The 18,028-nt window shown below is 41.4% G+C and overlaps 1 protein-coding gene across 1 annotated transcript in view; it reads left to right on the top strand.

Annotated features, from left to right (window-relative positions):
• LOC127068403 (disintegrin and metalloproteinase domain-containing protein 10) overlaps positions 1–17,980 on the top strand; it is a 63,647-nt gene extending 45,667 nt beyond the window's left edge. Inside the window, exons 2-15 of the mRNA XM_051004534.1 lie at positions 4,200–4,460; positions 6,367–6,561; positions 9,315–9,607; positions 9,704–9,850; positions 9,961–10,109; positions 10,220–10,454; positions 10,583–10,757; positions 10,838–11,015; positions 11,105–11,282; positions 11,365–11,598; positions 11,705–11,821; positions 11,915–12,079; positions 12,201–12,333; positions 13,053–17,980. Of these exons, the coding sequence (XP_050860491.1) occupies positions 4,200–4,460; positions 6,367–6,561; positions 9,315–9,607; positions 9,704–9,850; positions 9,961–10,109; positions 10,220–10,454; positions 10,583–10,757; positions 10,838–11,015; positions 11,105–11,282; positions 11,365–11,598; positions 11,705–11,821; positions 11,915–12,079; positions 12,201–12,333; positions 13,053–13,213 (2,621 nt within the window). The 3' untranslated portion in view covers positions 13,214–17,980. The remainder of the gene's footprint in view (positions 1–4,199; positions 4,461–6,366; positions 6,562–9,314; positions 9,608–9,703; positions 9,851–9,960; positions 10,110–10,219; positions 10,455–10,582; positions 10,758–10,837; positions 11,016–11,104; positions 11,283–11,364; positions 11,599–11,704; positions 11,822–11,914; positions 12,080–12,200; positions 12,334–13,052) is intronic.
• The last annotated feature ends 48 nt before the right edge of the window (positions 17,981–18,028 follow it).

Genomic DNA, 18,028 nt, shown 5'->3' with positions numbered 1-18,028 from the left:
CATTTGAAAGTTTGCTTTACCTTGGCGAGCTTTTATTCTTTTCATTTATTCAAGCTGCATCGTCGAATAGGTAAATGAACGAAGCGAGGAGATGAACGGCAATGGTTCCCGACATAAAACGAGGATTACTATCTCTCCCATCGAGCGTCCCACGTTTTTTATAATCTGTCATATTTTATCAAAGCTCTGACGGCACATGTTCGTCGTACGTGCTCATAAAGCATGCAACGAGGGATCTACCGGTCTGTGACGAGTTACGCTCCACGCGACCACGATGTTTCCTGTGGATACTGCCGGCTACCGGAAACAGCTTCCTCTTCGCTACGGTAGGGAGACACCAAATGGAAGTCGATAGATCGATACGGTACAACGAAACCGCATCATCCTCGACGTTTCCTTTTCGTTTCGTTCGATCGCTCGAACTTGACCGGCTTCGAGGTACCTCCTCTCCGCGGCAAATCGCACGATCGATCGTACTTCTCCTTTCTCTCGGAATCGTTATCCAACTCTTCTCAACGACACGTTTAATTTAATCGCCGACTCTTTACGTAATTACTCACTCTCAGAAAGCGTTCGAGCTTTCCGCGAATACGCGTGAAGTCCTATGGCAAATTGAATTTCCAGTTTCCGCGTTTTGCCGTCTATGAAATTCACCTGCTAATAGCTTTGCTTTCCCAGCGTTATTTTGCCTTTTGAGCGTATAATTACCTGATTTTCTGTAAACAGCTAGCGTAATGCTAAAGAGAACGAGATAGAGAGACGATACGATCGAACGAAAAGAAAGCTCGAGCTTTCACAGGGCTTTCTCCTAGCATCCGATAGAAACAATTTTGCTTTGAGGCTTTCCAGACTGTGGTCGAGCTTTACTCGTGTCAGAATATTGTAGAAAAGAGACAGAGAGGGAGAGGGAGAGAGAGAGAGAGACCGGAAATGAGATCCTTTCTAAATTGGCTGAAACAGCGGATCTAGGTGATCCGACCGACTCGAGAAGCACCGATTTTCTCGCTTTTACACGATACCGTCGAAGACCAGCGCAAAGGAAGAACGAAAACGCCTTGGCCCGTTTACGGCCCACGCTGGTAGCGTACGACGATACGCGTGTCGGTTCGTTTACGTTAATAACGAAAATCGTTCTCCTTCCCTTCGCGACAATTACGTTTCGTTTCCATGGGAGGACCGACAAAAGCCGAGACTTTCCGAATCCATGATTAATCTATTACGGAATATCGTACCTTTTTGGATTATTTAATTCGTCGCATTTTTTTTATCTCGCTTCGATCGTCACGGCTTTTTCTTGAAGAAACGAAAACAAAAAAGGAAAAGAAAAACAAAAAAGGAGGGAGAAAAAGGAAAGACCAGCAACTTGCAGAACTGCGTAATACAACGAAAAGCAGAGTCGAATACGCGAAAGAAAAGACAGAACAGAAAGAGGTGGAAACGGGAGTTTTCTTACTGTTCTATCCAATTTCCTCGACTTCTCTCCGACCGAAGGTAACTTTGCCACGCTGGTGTGTTACTACCTTTGCGTTCCTCACAAAAGCGACTCGCACGGAAAGGATAATAAAGGAAGTAACTTTGACGCTAATTCTTCTCGACTTTTCAAGAAACTTGTACTCGGTCCAAGGTACTCCGAGCATGACCGAAAATAAAATCTCGCTCTCGAGATATTTTGTATTTTTGATTTAATTTAAATTATATCTTCGCTTACTTTTATTTCTATGTAATAACCGGTAAAACGGTCGGAGCATAGCTATATTTATTAGCAGCCGGGTATTCCTCGTTCTCAAGATACACGTATACGTACACGTCGCTTCTTCCATTTCCGGTAAGGAACTCTCAAAGAAGGGTAATAAAGGAAGTAACGTTATATCATCGCAGTTCCGACTTTCCAACTTTTTAGAATCCACCTACATTCGTCTCTTCTTGGCCTATTTCTTTCTGCGCTTTTATCACACCGCCACGCGATGGTTTAGCCTTCGTCTTTTTCGATCTCTATATCGCGTTAGGCGTTAGAGCGCTAAGCAGGAGCAGGAAACGTTTCATCGAGTTAGTCGTGAAGATTGGATTATGCGCTGGGAGGATCGAATAGAGACCTCTTCTCTCTCTCTCTCTCTCTCTCTCTCTCTCTTTATCGTTCGCTGCTTCGCTCGTTCGTTCGTCCGTCCGTCCGTCCGTCCGTCCGCCCGCGCGATTCTTTGTCTTTTTCTTTTTCATCTTTGGACAAGTCGAGCGAGAGACGAGAGAAAGAGAGGAAGATGGAAAAGCGTATCGAATGCATATCGATCCACTGTCGATGTTCAATGGAGAGACGAGGGTGTATCGCAGCTGCATACCTGCGCGTCCTATTTGCAGGTACGCTTCTCTCTTTGCGCCGACAGCTTCTCACGTGTCAATTCGAATCGTCGCTTCGTAACGTGCCACCTTCAACCGAACGGACGTGTTCGAACGCATTCGCCTAGCCCGATATTACTCCGATAAGCTCGCTGTATTCCCTGCACACGAACCATTCGCAAGGGTCTTTTCATCCTCGTCTCTCCGCTACGAAACGTCGTGTATAACGTCCACCACGTTCGTCCAACTTTATCACCTATCGTCGTCCCTTTCAGCGACGTGGAAAATAACACGGGGCTCTCTTTTGTTTCGTCGATCTTTCTGCTCGTTGCCTCGCTCGATTCCTTTCAATTTTTCCTCTCTTAGTTCTTTCCTTGGTTGGTTCTTTTTCTTGTCGTTACGAGTTTATATTTCATTTTACATTTTCATCGTTCCCGCATATATCATCTTTTGGTATTATCGTTAGAAACGATTATTCTACGCGACGATCGTCGAAACAGTTTTCCTTCCATCGAACATTTGCATAGTGGTTAGTGTTATTCGTTGAAAGACTTGGTTTCGTATTCCAACTCACGAATATAATAATCGCTTTTCATAGTTATACCTCTTAATGCATATTACAGAAACACAATAGTTGTAGAACGAAGAGCTGCTCGTTTGCTTTTCTATGTTGCAAGGAAAAAAAGGCCCGAGCTTTTCAAGCTGGATGCAAACGATGTTAGAAGTGTCGACCTACCGAGCGAATAAAAGTATATTGCCTGTGGAATTTATTTGAATTGTATATTCTAGCCCAGATATCGCGAACAAACGATATCGTTCTACCAATCGCATTTTTGTTACCTCTCTAGTTCCTTCGCAAAAACATGCTTTATTCTGTCTCTCTCTCTCTCTCTCTCTCGTCGTTTTGAAGAGCTTTCTTTGAAAATTTCCAGCGCACAATTTGCAAAGACTTCCCTTACGTATCTTTCTTTTCCTTCCTATATTAGCAAAGCGAATCTTCGTCGATCGTGTTATGTATTCGAAGATTAGGTACTCGGTATAACGCAGCTGAAGCAAAAATCGATACAAATATTGAACCAGAAACTAGCTTTCTCTTCGAATTCAGACTCGATTAATTGCTTTCCCGCGTACTTCTTTTAACTTTCACTCGTCCGATTTAAAACGACAATTTTACTATCGGCCATGTATTTTATCTCGACGTCCTTTTACCTACGATTTATTTAACGGCCAGGAAGACACGAGGAAAAACGATCCTTGAGATCGATCGAGCGTACGCGAAAAAAGAGCGATCGACTTCGTTCGAACTCGTTCGAAGAAGCCAAAGGAAGAATTTTCTATGCTTCCATTTCTCTTTTTTCTTTCGACGTCGTTTCTTCTTCGCTAACACGTTGCTAGGAAATTTTCCTGAAAATATTCGAAGACCTTTGTTCGACCGTGCTGATGTTCCTGAATTAAAATCACAATACTTTTCCGACGCCTCGCTGAACAATGTAGCCAGGCAGGACGAGCTATGCATTCCTATATAATTCAAGCACGATGGCTACCGGACAGAAAGGAAACTGAAAAAGAGAGAGAGTCTGTTGGAGGATGGGCCGCTTTTGTCACGCACGAATACTCTGAATTCGCAAAGAAAAACTTACCTAATATAAATTCATAGAGCGAGTTTTTAAATTACAAACGATATCAAACATTAACTAAGATCATTTCTTTTTTTTTCTTTCTTTTATGTCATCAAGATTAATTAAGAAATCTTTCTCGAGTCAAATTTTGATCTGGTTTTGTTGTTATCCAAAAATAATATTACCTTATTAAAATAAGATTCGACGCATCCTGTCGTTTAATTAAGAAACGATTATCGTGTGTTTCAGCTCGCCGATTAAACGAATACATTCGCCACTACGAGCCACTTTCCTATCCAACGGAGGAGGTCCACAGAGGTCACCTGAGGGCCAAGAGGTCGGTCACCCGCGACAATTCCGTGACTTTAAAGTTTCGCTCGCACGGCAGAGACTTTCACATTCGTCTGAAACGAGACTTGAACACGTTTAGCAATAATCTAGTTATAGAGGGTCCTACCGGACACGAAGAGGGACTTGATACCTCGCATATTTACGAGGGTCATCTCATCGGTAAGTCGAAACTCTGGTCAATCGTCTGCATAGATAGCTCCTCGATTCGATTTTCTCGTCAAATGATTGCTCCGCTAAGCATTATCTCTGCTGGAATGAAATTCGATAGCGCGTGAACTTTGAAAATAAAAATTGACGGTAGCGAAACGTTCCGAAAGAAAGAGAAAATGAGAAAGCGAGAAAAAGAGCGTGGGTGTCGATATGATATACCCATAACTCTATACCCCCGATATCGACTTGCATTTCTAAACATAGAATTGCACGGGTACGGTACCGAAGTATTCCAGATAGAACGTTTGATATTTCTCGAGACTATGGGAAAATGATAGAGGTGAACTACGGTATAACAATTTATTCCATTTCTTTTCTATTTCCTCCGTTATACATTTACATTAACATCTTCTTCCTCTCGCGTCTTCTCTATCTTTGCTGTCGTAATCCTCTTACTACCGTGAGACAACTAGCTGGACTTTATCTATTTTTCGGGTTTCTTCTTTTTTTACAAAGAAACGAAGAGGAAGCAGAGAGAGAGAGAGAGAGAGAGAGAGAGAGTTATTGGAGAGTTGAAAATTATGTTCTCTTCTTCGGTAAAAAAAAAAAAAAACATTTTACCATGCTGTCACGAGCATTCCTATTTAAAGTACGACTACGTACGTTCTCCGCGATACCGACCAGGTGTGGCACGCAAAAGTGCGTGTCACGGTAGATAGCCGAGTGAAACCTTTATTCCTACTCTAATAATTTACGCTAGTCGAGTCCCGGTGACACGTGGAAGAGGGACGAGAGGACGGTTAGTACCAGCGAAGGGAGACATTTGAAATTATAGATCAACTTGCTGGAGGTGCTGGAACGATTTATCTCTCAAACTCCGTCGATTCTTTCCCTCGTTGCCGTTGATGTTGCAGCGAGCTGACCCAGGCTAGAATTCGATGCGTTCGTTGGATAACAACGCGACGAAAAGCTCCGGGAAAAGAGAGAGCTTTTTCTCTGGCTCGCGTTTTAACTCGAGGATCAAAAGGAATTCTGGAAATGGTTTCACCAACGTTTTGCAGCGTTTCAAACGTCTCCGTGTAACGAGAGAAAGAAAAGAAAGGAGAATAATGAGAGAACTTTTTTTATTCTTAGACGAATATACGAGTATACGAATTTCCCAGTGACCCATTTTTATTTATTTCTTTGATGATATCGGTAAAATAATAAAATATATTATAATCGTAGTTTACCTCGTATACCTTGTAGGTACGCGTTGACCAGAGGGACACGAAAAGAAACAAAAAAGAAAAAGAAAAAGAAGAGAAAAAGAGTACGCGTAACAACATTTTTCTGCCCGCGGCTTTGACCATTTTTTAGTTTTCTTTGTTTTTGTATCTTCCGTTTCTTCCTTTATTTTTCCGCCTTATATTTAGTAGCTCTTTTCGAGCAGTGATCTCTTTCTTCCCTTCTGTTTTTTTTGTCTTTTCCCTTTTTTCCCCCTTTTCGCCCTTCCCCGACTCCGGTATGACTAATAGAGAATTCTTTCCCTTTCTTTTTTCTCTCTCTCTCTCTCTCTCTCTCCCCTCGTACCCTCGTCTCCGCTTCCTCTCGGTCGCTCCTTATTTCGCTTGAAAATACGTTCCCGCGAGTTTATCTAAAATTAACACGCTTTGGCATTGGGTTTCTCGTGTGGGGACGTCACGTCTATTGTTCTTGATGTGTCCCGTAGTTACGGTTAATATCTTCGTTCCGGTGACCACGCGAATTCTCATTATGCTTAGCGTCGTTGCATTTGCATCGCCACGCGTGTCATTGTTTGCCTCGCCCGTCGATCCGCATAGAAAGATGTAGAGGAGATAGGATTTCATTGTTAATAATCTCGTAGTAAAACAGAAGGTGTACGATTTTAATCGCGATATGCATTTGCTTTCAGGAGAACCAGGTAGTCACGTATTCGGAAGCATCACCGATGGTGTCTTTCACGGGAAGATAGTGTCACCACGAGCTGGTGCGTGGTACGTGGAAAGAGCACACTATTACTTTCCGCCACACGAGATAAACGATACTCTGCACTCCGTGATCTATCACGAAAATGACGTCGGTGATCCATACTCCCAAGTTCGACAAGGTAAGCCGCTCTCCGATATGTATCACCTATATGTTTCAACCCACGCATTTAGATTTTCCTAAAAGCCGAGATGCGAAAATAGAAGTAACGTTCGTGGGTAATGGTTCGTGGCTACTTGTAATATTCCGAGCGTTTGGTTTTAAACTTTAAAACTCGAGCATGGACGTGCGGGTGGATCGGTCGATTGCTGTTAACGATCTTCTCAGAAGCAAGAGGGAAAACGGAGGAAAGAAAAAGATGGAGAGAGAGAGAGAGAGGAAAGGGTCGTGCCGTTTACACACTTGGTCAAGCACCCCTTTGTCGCGTCGAGGATGTCCACTCGCGTGCGCACGCGCGCGCTAGCTAGCTTGTATCTTTTTTCTTGCTCGAAGAGAGAAAGAGTTTTTCTTCTCGATGGTGTGAACTACCCTTAAAGACTCGACGATGGAGGAAGAAAATGAAAGTAACAGAATAATTATGTCGAGAAACAAATTATGACAGTAACGATAAAAAATCGTCGCTGTTTCGATATCGCAAAAAATTAAACTCGTACGATACGTACATGAGTGCCCACGCGATTTGACCGGATCCGTTAAAAGATGCATACACACGGACTGGGAACGTCCTACTAGCTGGTTCGGACTATCGTTGCAAAGCGAATCATGCCGTTTGCATAAAAGTACATCTATAGAAAAGTCCTCGGCTGTTCGAACGCCACGCGCTATTTGCGTTATCGTTGTGAGTTTCTTCGATAGCTGCTACGTGGAATACCGCGATAGAATAGAGAGAGAGAGAGAGAGAGAGAGAAAGGAAAAGAGAGAGAAGCGCATCGATACAGAGTTTCGAGTACGTGTGCGCTGAAATAGCCAAAATGGCTTTCGAGAAAGACCCCTGCAATATGTGTTCGTGCGCTTTACTCGCTTTGATGTCGGCTTTGATGTCTTCCATAAAAGAAAATACTTAATACGTATGTACGTACGTAGACATACACGCGTTATCGAGGGTTGAGAAAGGTATGTCGCGAGCATAGATTTCGAAATCGGTGGACAGAGAGTGACATTCGTATGCAGAAGAGGAAACTCTCGCAAATTTTAATCGAGACAGCTTCTACAACCTTCTGTTGGATCTCCTTTCGTCTATCTACATCTACATCACCTTGTATGTCGCACGTGTATTTGGACTGGTCGTGCAAATAGCCAACGCTTAAATAAACGGGTAGCATATCGCGTGTAATATTTATCATGGTTCTCTCCTTCCCTCTCTCTTTCTCTCGTGGCGACGAACGAACGAACAGGTGTTTGCATACAGGATATGTATGCCGTTATGAAAATATGTGTGACACACAGCGAGAACTCGCACTTTCCGCGAGATCTTGTTTAAACGTTCGCGAATTTTCGATGACAATGCTAAAGTCTTCTTTAGTCTCGTCCGTAGATTCTATAGAATTTTATACGGGCAATACTTTCTTCTTATGTATCTCTCTTTCTCTTTCTCCAATTCTCTAAAGAGGAACTATAACATTTCTACGAAACGTCCATTCGCATTAACGCCACCGCCAACGAGTAGTAACGATAAAGATAGCCAATATCGTCCCGCTGAAACGTCGAGTCATTAAAGCTCGTCGTTCTAAGTTAATTCGGCAGTAAAGGTAGTTAGGATGATTATCCTATATGACAGTAGCAGGCAGTGGTATTATTGATTTCATTGGTGACAGAAAGAAGAAGGAAACTTGTAAGAAAAAAGCTGAGAGAGCGTGTGCACACGTTTGTGCATAAATCAAGGAAAGGGATAAATTAGGGGTGATTACGGAGTTTCCTTAAACATCAATCGCGCTGTGGTTACCTACCAAAGGTAAATGTTTTCATCAAGAACGTCTCTTACTACTCAGCGAAGCCGACGTTGTCGAGCAGGTAAAGGAAAGTAAGCTTTTTGAAGCCGCTTCCCGTTTTACTTTCTTGTCTGATTTATGCAAGCAAGTACTCGCAAAGCTCCTCGACTAAATCTCGACTCACCCTTCTTCTTCTTCTTCTTCTTCTTCTTTTCCCCTTCTCTCTTTTTCTTCTTTTTCTACTTCGCTTTCTTTTTTACCTCTTTCTCTCTTTCGCCTTTCGATATCTCAAGCAGGCTTACAAAATTTATCAAAATTCTACGCTCGAATATGCAAGAACAATGTTGGTCCCTTTACGAGTTTATTACAAATAAAATATGAGAAAGGCGGAGAAGAAAAGGGTGGTCATAGAAAGCGCTATAAGAGGTAGTCGGTTTTAATAGCTTCGTCGTTGCTATCAAAGAGGAAAGTAATTATTTAAATAGCTCCGGGTAAGCGAGCAGCGCGGAGACGAGAGAAAAATTTTTTCACGAATCTCGTTTAAACCGTGCGAGGGAAAGACGGCGGAACGTAAAATAAACGTATAAACGTAAAACGTAGTTTATTCCGTCGTGTAATGTCGTGCTTGGAGAAACGAAGACGTACACGTATCTATCTCGTTGGAACGGATTTAAGAGGAGAGAAGAACGAGAGAGAAAGAGGGAGAGAGCCCGAGAGGGCTAAAGGTCCTTTGGAGATTATTGAAAAAAAAAGAAGGGAAGAAAGAAAGAAAGAAAAAACGAGCTTCGCAAAGACGACTTTATCGCGGAAGGATTTTCCGTCGTTCGATAAGAACGATGTCAAAGGAAGTTTTCACGAATTGCGAACATTAATTGCGACAGTCGTAGAGATTTCTTTCTCTCTTGTCTATTTCTCCTGTGATAAAATCTTGAATTCATTTTTCCAGGCGACTCCAGCGGCTGTGGCATTAACGAACAGATAATCGAGTGGATGGACAAAATTCAAAATTCCGGTGACCTCGACTTACCCACTCCGATTACGTCGAAAAAAGATACGAAGCCGAAAGTCGAGCCATGGAACGGCGATCAGGAAACTCCTGGACACAAATATTCCAGAGAAGCGAACGAACCGAGTCATCGAAGAACACGCAGAGCTACCAGACCGAAGGAAGACAATAAAAACACCTGCTCGTTGTTCATTCAAACGGATCCTCTTATTTGGCGGCATATATCCGAACAGGTTTGAACAATCGTCGTCTTTCTTCGTTTGTTCTCACATTCGCGTTCTTCTTGCTCGACGAACGAAGAAAATTAAAAGTAACATCGGCTTTTCCAGCTGCATCACGACGCGGAAAAAACGAGAGAAGAAATACTCTCTTTGATCGCGCATCACGTCACAGCCGTGAACTACATTTACAGAGACACCAGATTCGACGGTAGAATCGAGCATAGAAACATCAAGTTCGAGGTACAAAGGATAAAGGTAAATAAAGAATATCTAGACATTTTTATTATTCAAAATGTTCTCGTAATCGCGCAGAAACACACGATATCCTCGTTTGTTACTATTTAAACGTTTTGCTTCTACGCTAGATCGACGACGATACCGCGTGCACGCAACAGCAGACTTATGGCGAGCCAAATCCATTTTGCATGGAAAACATCGATGTCAGCAATTTTCTGAATTTACATTCGTTGGGCAATCACGAGGATTTTTGTCTCGCTTATGTGTTCACCTACAGGTAGGTAAATCTATTGATTTCGAGAGTACGTTCGATTATCGTAACTTTCTCCAAACTTTTTCCTCTCTCTCTCTTTTTTTTTTCTTCTTTTTTTTTACAATTATCGATAGGGATTTTACTGGCGGTACACTCGGTCTCGCTTGGGTCGCTTCGGCGTCCGGCGCTTCCGGTGGTATTTGCGAGAAGTATAAAACGTATACCGAGACCGTAGGAGGGATGTATCAATCCACGAAGAGATCTCTCAACACCGGTATCATCACTTTCGTGAATTACAACAGCAGAGTTCCGCCGAAAGTTTCCCAACTGACATTGGCTCACGAAATAGGTCATAACTTCGGATCGCCGGTAGGAATTTATGATATATCCTAAAGTTTCCATCCGGCTGATTAACAATTTACTTGATAATTGGTGCAGCCAGAAATAAGATCGTAGCTACGTTTCCACTTTTATCCTCTTCTCGTTTTGTCTCGCAGCACGATTTTCCACCCGAATGTAGGCCAGGCGGTTTGCATGGTAATTATATCATGTTTGCTTCTGCCACGAGCGGTGATCGACCTAACAACAGTAAATTCTCCAAATGCAGCATCGGCAATATCAGCAACGTCTTGGACGCGATAGAGGATAACAAGAAAAGAAATTGCTTCACCGGTAAGGAAGCGATATATTTCCATGTTCTAAGCGATTCATTGAAATTCGAAGAGAACGTTTACGAACGATCTTTGCGACAGCGTCCGCCGGTGCATTTTGCGGTAACAAAATCGTCGAGGCGGGCGAGGAATGCGACTGCGGTTACGACGACGACGAGTGCGTGGATAAATGTTGTTACCCGAGGCAGGTGTCGGAATTGGATAAGATTAAAAACGAGACGGCGAAAGGGTGTAGCAGAAAATACGGGACGCAGTGCAGGTAAGACAATAATCGCTTTGAATATGCGCGTACGCAGCTTTCTGGAATTTCCTCTTCATTATCTCACGACTCCATTGTTCTCCTCGTAGTCCCAGTCAAGGACCTTGTTGCTCGAGCGATACGTGCCAGTTCGTGCCTCTCTCGCACAACGTTCAATGCAAGGCCGAATCGGACTGCAGCTACAATTCCACGTGCAATGGGAAATCTTCCGAGTGTCCCGCTCCATTGCCAAGGGCCAATAAAACAAGATGCAACGAAGGAACTCAGGTACTTTGTTTCTACGATCGATCGATCGATCCTATTTTCCTCGATTTATAACGAAAGGTGTTTCTTTTTTGTTCGAACGTAGCTCTGTATCAACGGCGAGTGCACTGGATCCATTTGTCTGGAATGGAACTTGACGGAGTGCTTTTTAACGAGCAACATCATTCCAAACATAGACAAACGAAAACTCTGCGAGCTGGCTTGTCAGAATGGTACCGATCCATCGACTTGTCGAAGTACCAGCGAGTTTGCTCACGTCGTTGGCCTACCCGAGGGTGGGATAAGTCTGAGACCTGGCTCGCCCTGTGACAACTTTCAGGTATTACGTCGGATCGACCTATTACATTTAGGAGGAAGAAAAAGAGGGATAAAAGTTACACGTACGCGTACGACTACACGTATATGTATATCGATTTATCATTTAGGGTTACTGCGACGTCTTCTTGAAGTGTAGAGCGGTCGATGCCGAAGGACCACTCGCGCGATTGAAAAATCTCTTATTCAACAAGGAAACTTTATCGACCGTAGCGCAATGGGTAACTGTAAGTCCTTCCATGACACGCTCGAAAGGTTTAAACTCGCTATGCTTCCATCGAAACGATACGACGAGATTAATGTTAATAAATATTCCACAGGAGTACTGGTGGGCAGTCCTTTTAATGGGTATAGCTTTCATCATTTTCATGGGATTATTTATCAAGTGTTGCGCCGTGCATACGCCGTCTAGCAATCCGAAGAAGCCACCTGCGAGACGCATCAGCGACACGTTGAGAAGGCCAATGAACACGCTCAGGAGGATGGTAACGTTTCTCGACAATTTCTTTTTTCTTCTTCTTCTTCTTCTTTTTACTAGCACGAATCGATGAGAGTAGGTAATCCTGTACGAAACGATCGATTTAAAACGACTGATTATTTCTAAAGCGACATCCTCACGGTGGCGGAGGCCCGGGACCGAGGAGTATACCTCCGAGACAGGGCCAAGGAGTGTACAGCGGAACGCGAGGACCCTCTCACGGTTACGGAGAGGGTAGGGGAGCTCAGCATTATCCCAAAGGTGAGGATTCAAAAAGACTCTAATCTTCGTCGAAGCAGCTACCTTCGCTCGAGTTTGATTCTAACGTTGATGTCACGTTATACGAGTAACGCGCTGAAATAAGTTTCGTACGCTTATCGGTTGCGAAGCAAACTCGAGTAAAAAGAGCTAGCTTGATATTTTCCTCGTATAATCCGCAATTACATCAATGTTTTTTCCTGTTTGCATCTATCCTGCATTGATTGACGCGCATCACTACCTGATACTATCGTTCTATGAACTACAGAGGTGAGCTGGGGCCTATTCTCTCTCTCTCTCTCTCTCTCTATCCATTCGACTAGGAGCAAATTCACGAATACCATAGCGTCGTCAAATTAAAACTACCAATTCAAAGTATCGAAGGCTCCAGCGGACTTCTATTCGAAGTCTTCCATCACTCGCACGATGTACGAATTGATATCACCTCCCTCGGTTCTTGTATTTGCTCCTTGTTTCTGATCGTTAAAAAAGCGCTCTATCAGCTGTGTGTATTGCCAATTAGTCGAATCGTTTCGCTGTTGCGATAGAATCGGAAATGTCAAAAGGGGAACGTAGTATCTCACCCGATTGCATGCGAGCAGTTTTCAAGGATAATCTCGTATATACCCTATCCATTCTCATATCTCCTTCCTGTGAAAAGCTAATCTTTCTTGCTCTGGATTCTTATATCTCGTTTTATCGTCGAACGTCTTTCTAAACAGGCTATCGCTTGGTTCCCACAGCTAGTGCGCCACCAAGCAGCAGCGTCGCAGGTAACTACGGTCGCTCCAACCATCCAGAATTGTACGCCGGTGCCTATTCGAGCACCGGAGGAGGGGGCAGAGCCCCGGCCTACGAGATGAGGCATCACAATAAAGTCTGACGATCCTAGAATGCTGTCACAGTCAGCAGGAGGCATCGGTCTCGTTCCGTAAAACGAACCCGACCGGTTATCTGTGAAGCAACAAACCGATAAGGAAAAGAAGACGCAATAAAAGAAAAAAAAAAAAAAAACGTCCGGCATTGTGTTTTCGAAGAGAGTATATCTCCGATCGTACGTGCACGTGGTGCTGGACTCTGTTGACATTCGAGTATTTCGCGAAGCACCGCTGTGTCCTCTAATCCGTACATTTAGTACATCCGTACATTTGTTTTTAAAAACATTCGCGAGCGAACGTGTGAGTGGGGATGAGTGAGAAACATTGTACGTGTCATCGATCACAAAGTCGAGGTCTTGTTCGTTTATGCTTCGTCAGTATGTATTTTGCCGTCGAGGTGGAAAGAACGGAACTAGAAAATGGAAGAAGGAAACGTGGAAGTGTTACGTAAGCTTTGCGAGCTTGGGAGTCGATTACGAAGATTCGTGGTTGTGAATTTCGTATCACTTCCCAGAGAGACAAAGAACGAGAGCGAGCGAGTACCTTCTTACTTACAATCACGACCTACTTACATAACGCCCTTGGCAAAAACGTTTTCAGACATTTTTATCTCTCTATAAGGTAGCGTTACTTCTTTGCAGTTTCGAGAAATCCTCGAGAATTTCTATTTCATGCTTATGTGCGATCGATTTCGATTTAATAAGTATTGCCGAATTAATCACGAGAGTAATGTTGCGTAAATATTTTAAACGACCTGCGTCGTCGTATACGTTGCCGTACGGAAAACCGACGTAAACATTTTGAATCTTTTTTTTTTTATTATTATTATACTCTGTAACACGTTTGTTGACGTCTTTGCCACAATTTAACGTGAGCATTTATTTCTGCGAGTTCTTGTTATAAGGAGTAGAAGACTGTTGTAAAGAGAGTGAGAGTGAGAGAGAAAGAAAGAAAGAAAGAAAGAGTGAAGATTCAAAACAATAGACGAGGAACGCGACAATATCCAGAGAGAGGTTTTAAGCTCTCTTGAGAATATAGGGTAAGGCATTAAAACAAAAAGGTTCGGTGTAATTTTTAAAACGTTGTCATTGACATTTTATCGTTCGTTTTATAAGTTTGTGAAAAATCTGAACGTGTATGTGTATATACATATATATATATACACATGTGTATATGTATACACATAAATATGTATATTCCGAGAATATTTATATCGTTTGGCTATGAAAAATTGGCGAGAACGTTTCGGTCAAACTGGCAAAAGAATTAGTTCTTCCCGTTAAATTGTATATACGAAACGCGTTGAAATACTATTTCCATTTGATGAATATTTCTGGATGGCAGTATACGTTTGCGTTTTAGGTTTACTTTTTTGATACTCCTTGGTAGTCGAAATAGAGCAAAAGGGAGTAATCATGTTCCATATCTTCAAAAGCGAAATGTCGTTGATATTTATCCAGGGATAAATAACGCCTATCACTACCAAACTGTTACAGGTCATTCGTTTGATCTCGGTACCATTCTAGAATAACTATGAAACCATATGTATTATTCTTATACTAATTTTTATTAGACAATTGGAAGGAGCGAGGCTATTAATTAAATTAAAATTAAGAGGAGGTTTAAAAAGCAGCGAAGAAGAGAGAAAAATAAAGAAAAAGAAAAGATTCCATTAACGATTGCGAATCGAACAACAATGGATATTGGATCGTTACTAGGATGGATTCCGCTTATTATTATTATTAATTCTATTTACTATTATTACAAATTAGTTATCTATTGCAAATGATAATTTATCTACGCGCCGTCGCGAATGTTATAAGTTATATTTAATGTACGACTTTTAACCATGCAAATTGTCAGGGGCTGCTACAACCGTAAAAGCGCTTTCATTTCTTAGGCGCATGGCGGACCAAAGATGAGCCCTTTTTTTAATGTGAACAAATTCTAACGGAATTCGTGGGGCTCGAGCAGCACACACACACACACACACACACACACACAGCTGCATACTCGTATACGAGATATCGAAATCTACGCGAAGAACGTTGTTTCTTTTTCCTTTTTCAGTGCCAGCAAACTCGATCGCACGCTCGATCGTGCCTTTTAATTTAGCAACGTTTCAATCTCTCTCCGTAAAATAATCCTACTTAATATTTTTCTTCTTCTTTTTTTCTTTTCTCTTACGTACACATCGGTTGTTTTTCTTTTTCTGAGAAACGAAAAAAAAAATGATACACAAAGCAGACAGTCGACACACGCTACATCGTAAAGCTTTATTTTTCTATTCATGTTCGTGAACGCGAGCTCGAGATCGATCGTGCCGGAGAGATCGTGGTAAAAAAAAAAATTTAGGTAATTATGATCTGGCTTAAACGAGGTGGTTTTTTTAACGTGCCTCGATGCTCTCATCGCTGTCTGCGTTGTGACTTGAACGTTGTAGTTTATCATTGGGCATAGGAAAGGATATAGAAATGTAAAAATGCGAAACGCAGTGCGAGATTTTACGAAAAGGACGATACGAGTTTGCGGATCGTGTGAAAATGTACAATAGATGCAATGTGATTATTGAACAAAAAAATGGATCGCGAGAGATCGTGTGAGAAAGAAAGAGTGAGGAAGAAATTAAAGAAGTTGATAAAATAGGGCGCGTAAGGGCGCATGTGAAAAACAAAGAGAGAAAGAGTATACCTATGTAAATACATTGATATTATATAAATATATATATATATAAATATATATATATATATAAACTATAATTATATAAACATAACAAATGGTAAAGCGAATACAAAAATACTTGTTTTTATATCAGATCTGTATTATAGCGAAACATTATTCTGTATTTTGTAATCAGGACGGAAGTTAAGGATGACGAAAGAGTGTCTATACGTGCGTGTGATCAGGCCCCCCCCCTTAGTTTATAAGATTAATACGAGGATCCATCGTGAAAAGATCCAGAAAAAAATGTTGAAAATCTAGATTATTTAGGAAGGAAACAAAAAAAAACGAATCTTAAACTCTTTTCTCGTACGTAGACACAGAACAAAGGAAATCTGCCTGGCCCCATTTGAGATGACGTTGTTGTAGAAAGATGACAAAAACAATAACGAAAATAGAGAAATTAACGATCTACTGCCAAAGTATCGATAAAATATAAAATCTCGACGAAAAAAGGACATGATATATTAAAAAATACTTCCAACTATGCATGTATCTTTAGTCTCGTTAATATCGTTGTAATTATTTTATCGTGTATACAATCGATACGAATCACGCAGAATGTATTGAAATATTTTAGATGATCTTTCCCGCTTAGAACGCGTTTACGTCGATTGGTTCGTCAAGAGTCAACGTCGTTGTCATTATCGTTATTATTGTCATTAAAGTATCCACTTCGGTTCCGAGCCACTGCCATTCAACGATTAAATTTTAAATTTAGATTAGATCACGTTTGTTATTATCCGATCGGACCGTTCCAAAAAAATTACATATTTATTCGCAAAATCCGCTTCCAACTCACTGCCACAAAACGGTTCGAACGACTGATTAATACGATCAAAGATAGAGATACGAGTTCTTCCGAAGAGGATGATGTAAAATGATTTTCTCTCTCCATTTTTCTTCGAGTAAAAGGATGCTTAAAATTAGATTAGAATCGCGAATGGGGCCAAGGTGAATCTTAATATCGTGCGGTTACTAGTTGAAAACGTTCACGCGCATGAGAGGAATGTGGATAAACCAAAAGAAAAAAGAAGAAAAAAAGAAAAAGAACATCCCTTCATTGAGTTGACCCTCCATCCCCGAAAAAAGCCTCTAAAACTAAATATGCTTAAGCTTCTTCGTTTGTTTGCAGTTCCTGGATTAAGGTCCGCGGATAAAATTTGGTATATGTACATATATATTCTTCTGTCTGTCTGCATTTTAACGTTTATGTGATAAAAGAAATAATATAGCACGTAACAAAAATTCTTTATACCTCAATGCGGAAATACGAATGTTCTAACGGAGAAAGGGAGGGAGAGAAAGAGTGTATGTGCGTGAGAGAGAGAGAGAGAGAGAGAGAGAGAGAGAGAGAGAGCGAGCGCGCGAGAGAGAGAGAGAGAGCAATTCCATCCCCATCTTAATCCAGGTCTGCATCACCGTGACGCGATGCACACTACTCTATCACTTGTACATAATGTTAGAGAGAAAAAAAACAAAAGAGAAAATTGAAAATTATATTTTTTCTATCGATCCAAAAATGTGGTGACTTATCAACATCGTGCATCTGGAATGATTTTACACTGAAGCATTATAACGACTCATTATCGTTGATAATTAATGAAAATTCAACGTCATAAAGTTGCATTTTTTTATTGGTTTTTTTTTCTTCTTTCTTTTTTCTTTTTCCTTTTTTTTTTTCTCATCAAAAGGATCATCAGTCGAGCATCAAGGAAAGAAAGCTCCGAGTGACTCGTCTCTAACGCGTCGTATAATTTTGTTTTCTTCCATCTGTCGATAGCAATTTCTTTCAAAAGTGCTGTTCATTCATTTCTTTTTTTTTAATTTTGGTTGTTAAAAAATGTCATGCATGATACTGACCAATCGCCTGAACGTAGCTTCAGACCACCACTCTCTCTTTTTCCCAAAGTGTTTAGAATGTGGCGAGTGTTTTAAGGATATTAAAATAAAAAGAATATGATTGTGAATATCTCTTGTGTTACGTTAATGTGATTAAAGAAAAACAAAAACATTGTAAAGAACTAAATAAAGCATACATTTTACATTTATCTTTTTTAGGAATCTCTCATCATAGTTCTATCGTGTTTCGTTACTTT

Source organism: Vespula vulgaris, chromosome 13, assembly GCF_905475345.1.
Source record: "Vespula vulgaris chromosome 13, iyVesVulg1.1, whole genome shotgun sequence".
NCBI classification, from domain to species: domain Eukaryota; kingdom Metazoa; phylum Arthropoda; class Insecta; order Hymenoptera; family Vespidae; genus Vespula; species Vespula vulgaris.
The sequence above is the reverse complement of the archived record's forward strand: the minus strand, read 5'-3'. Positions and strand labels throughout refer to the sequence as shown.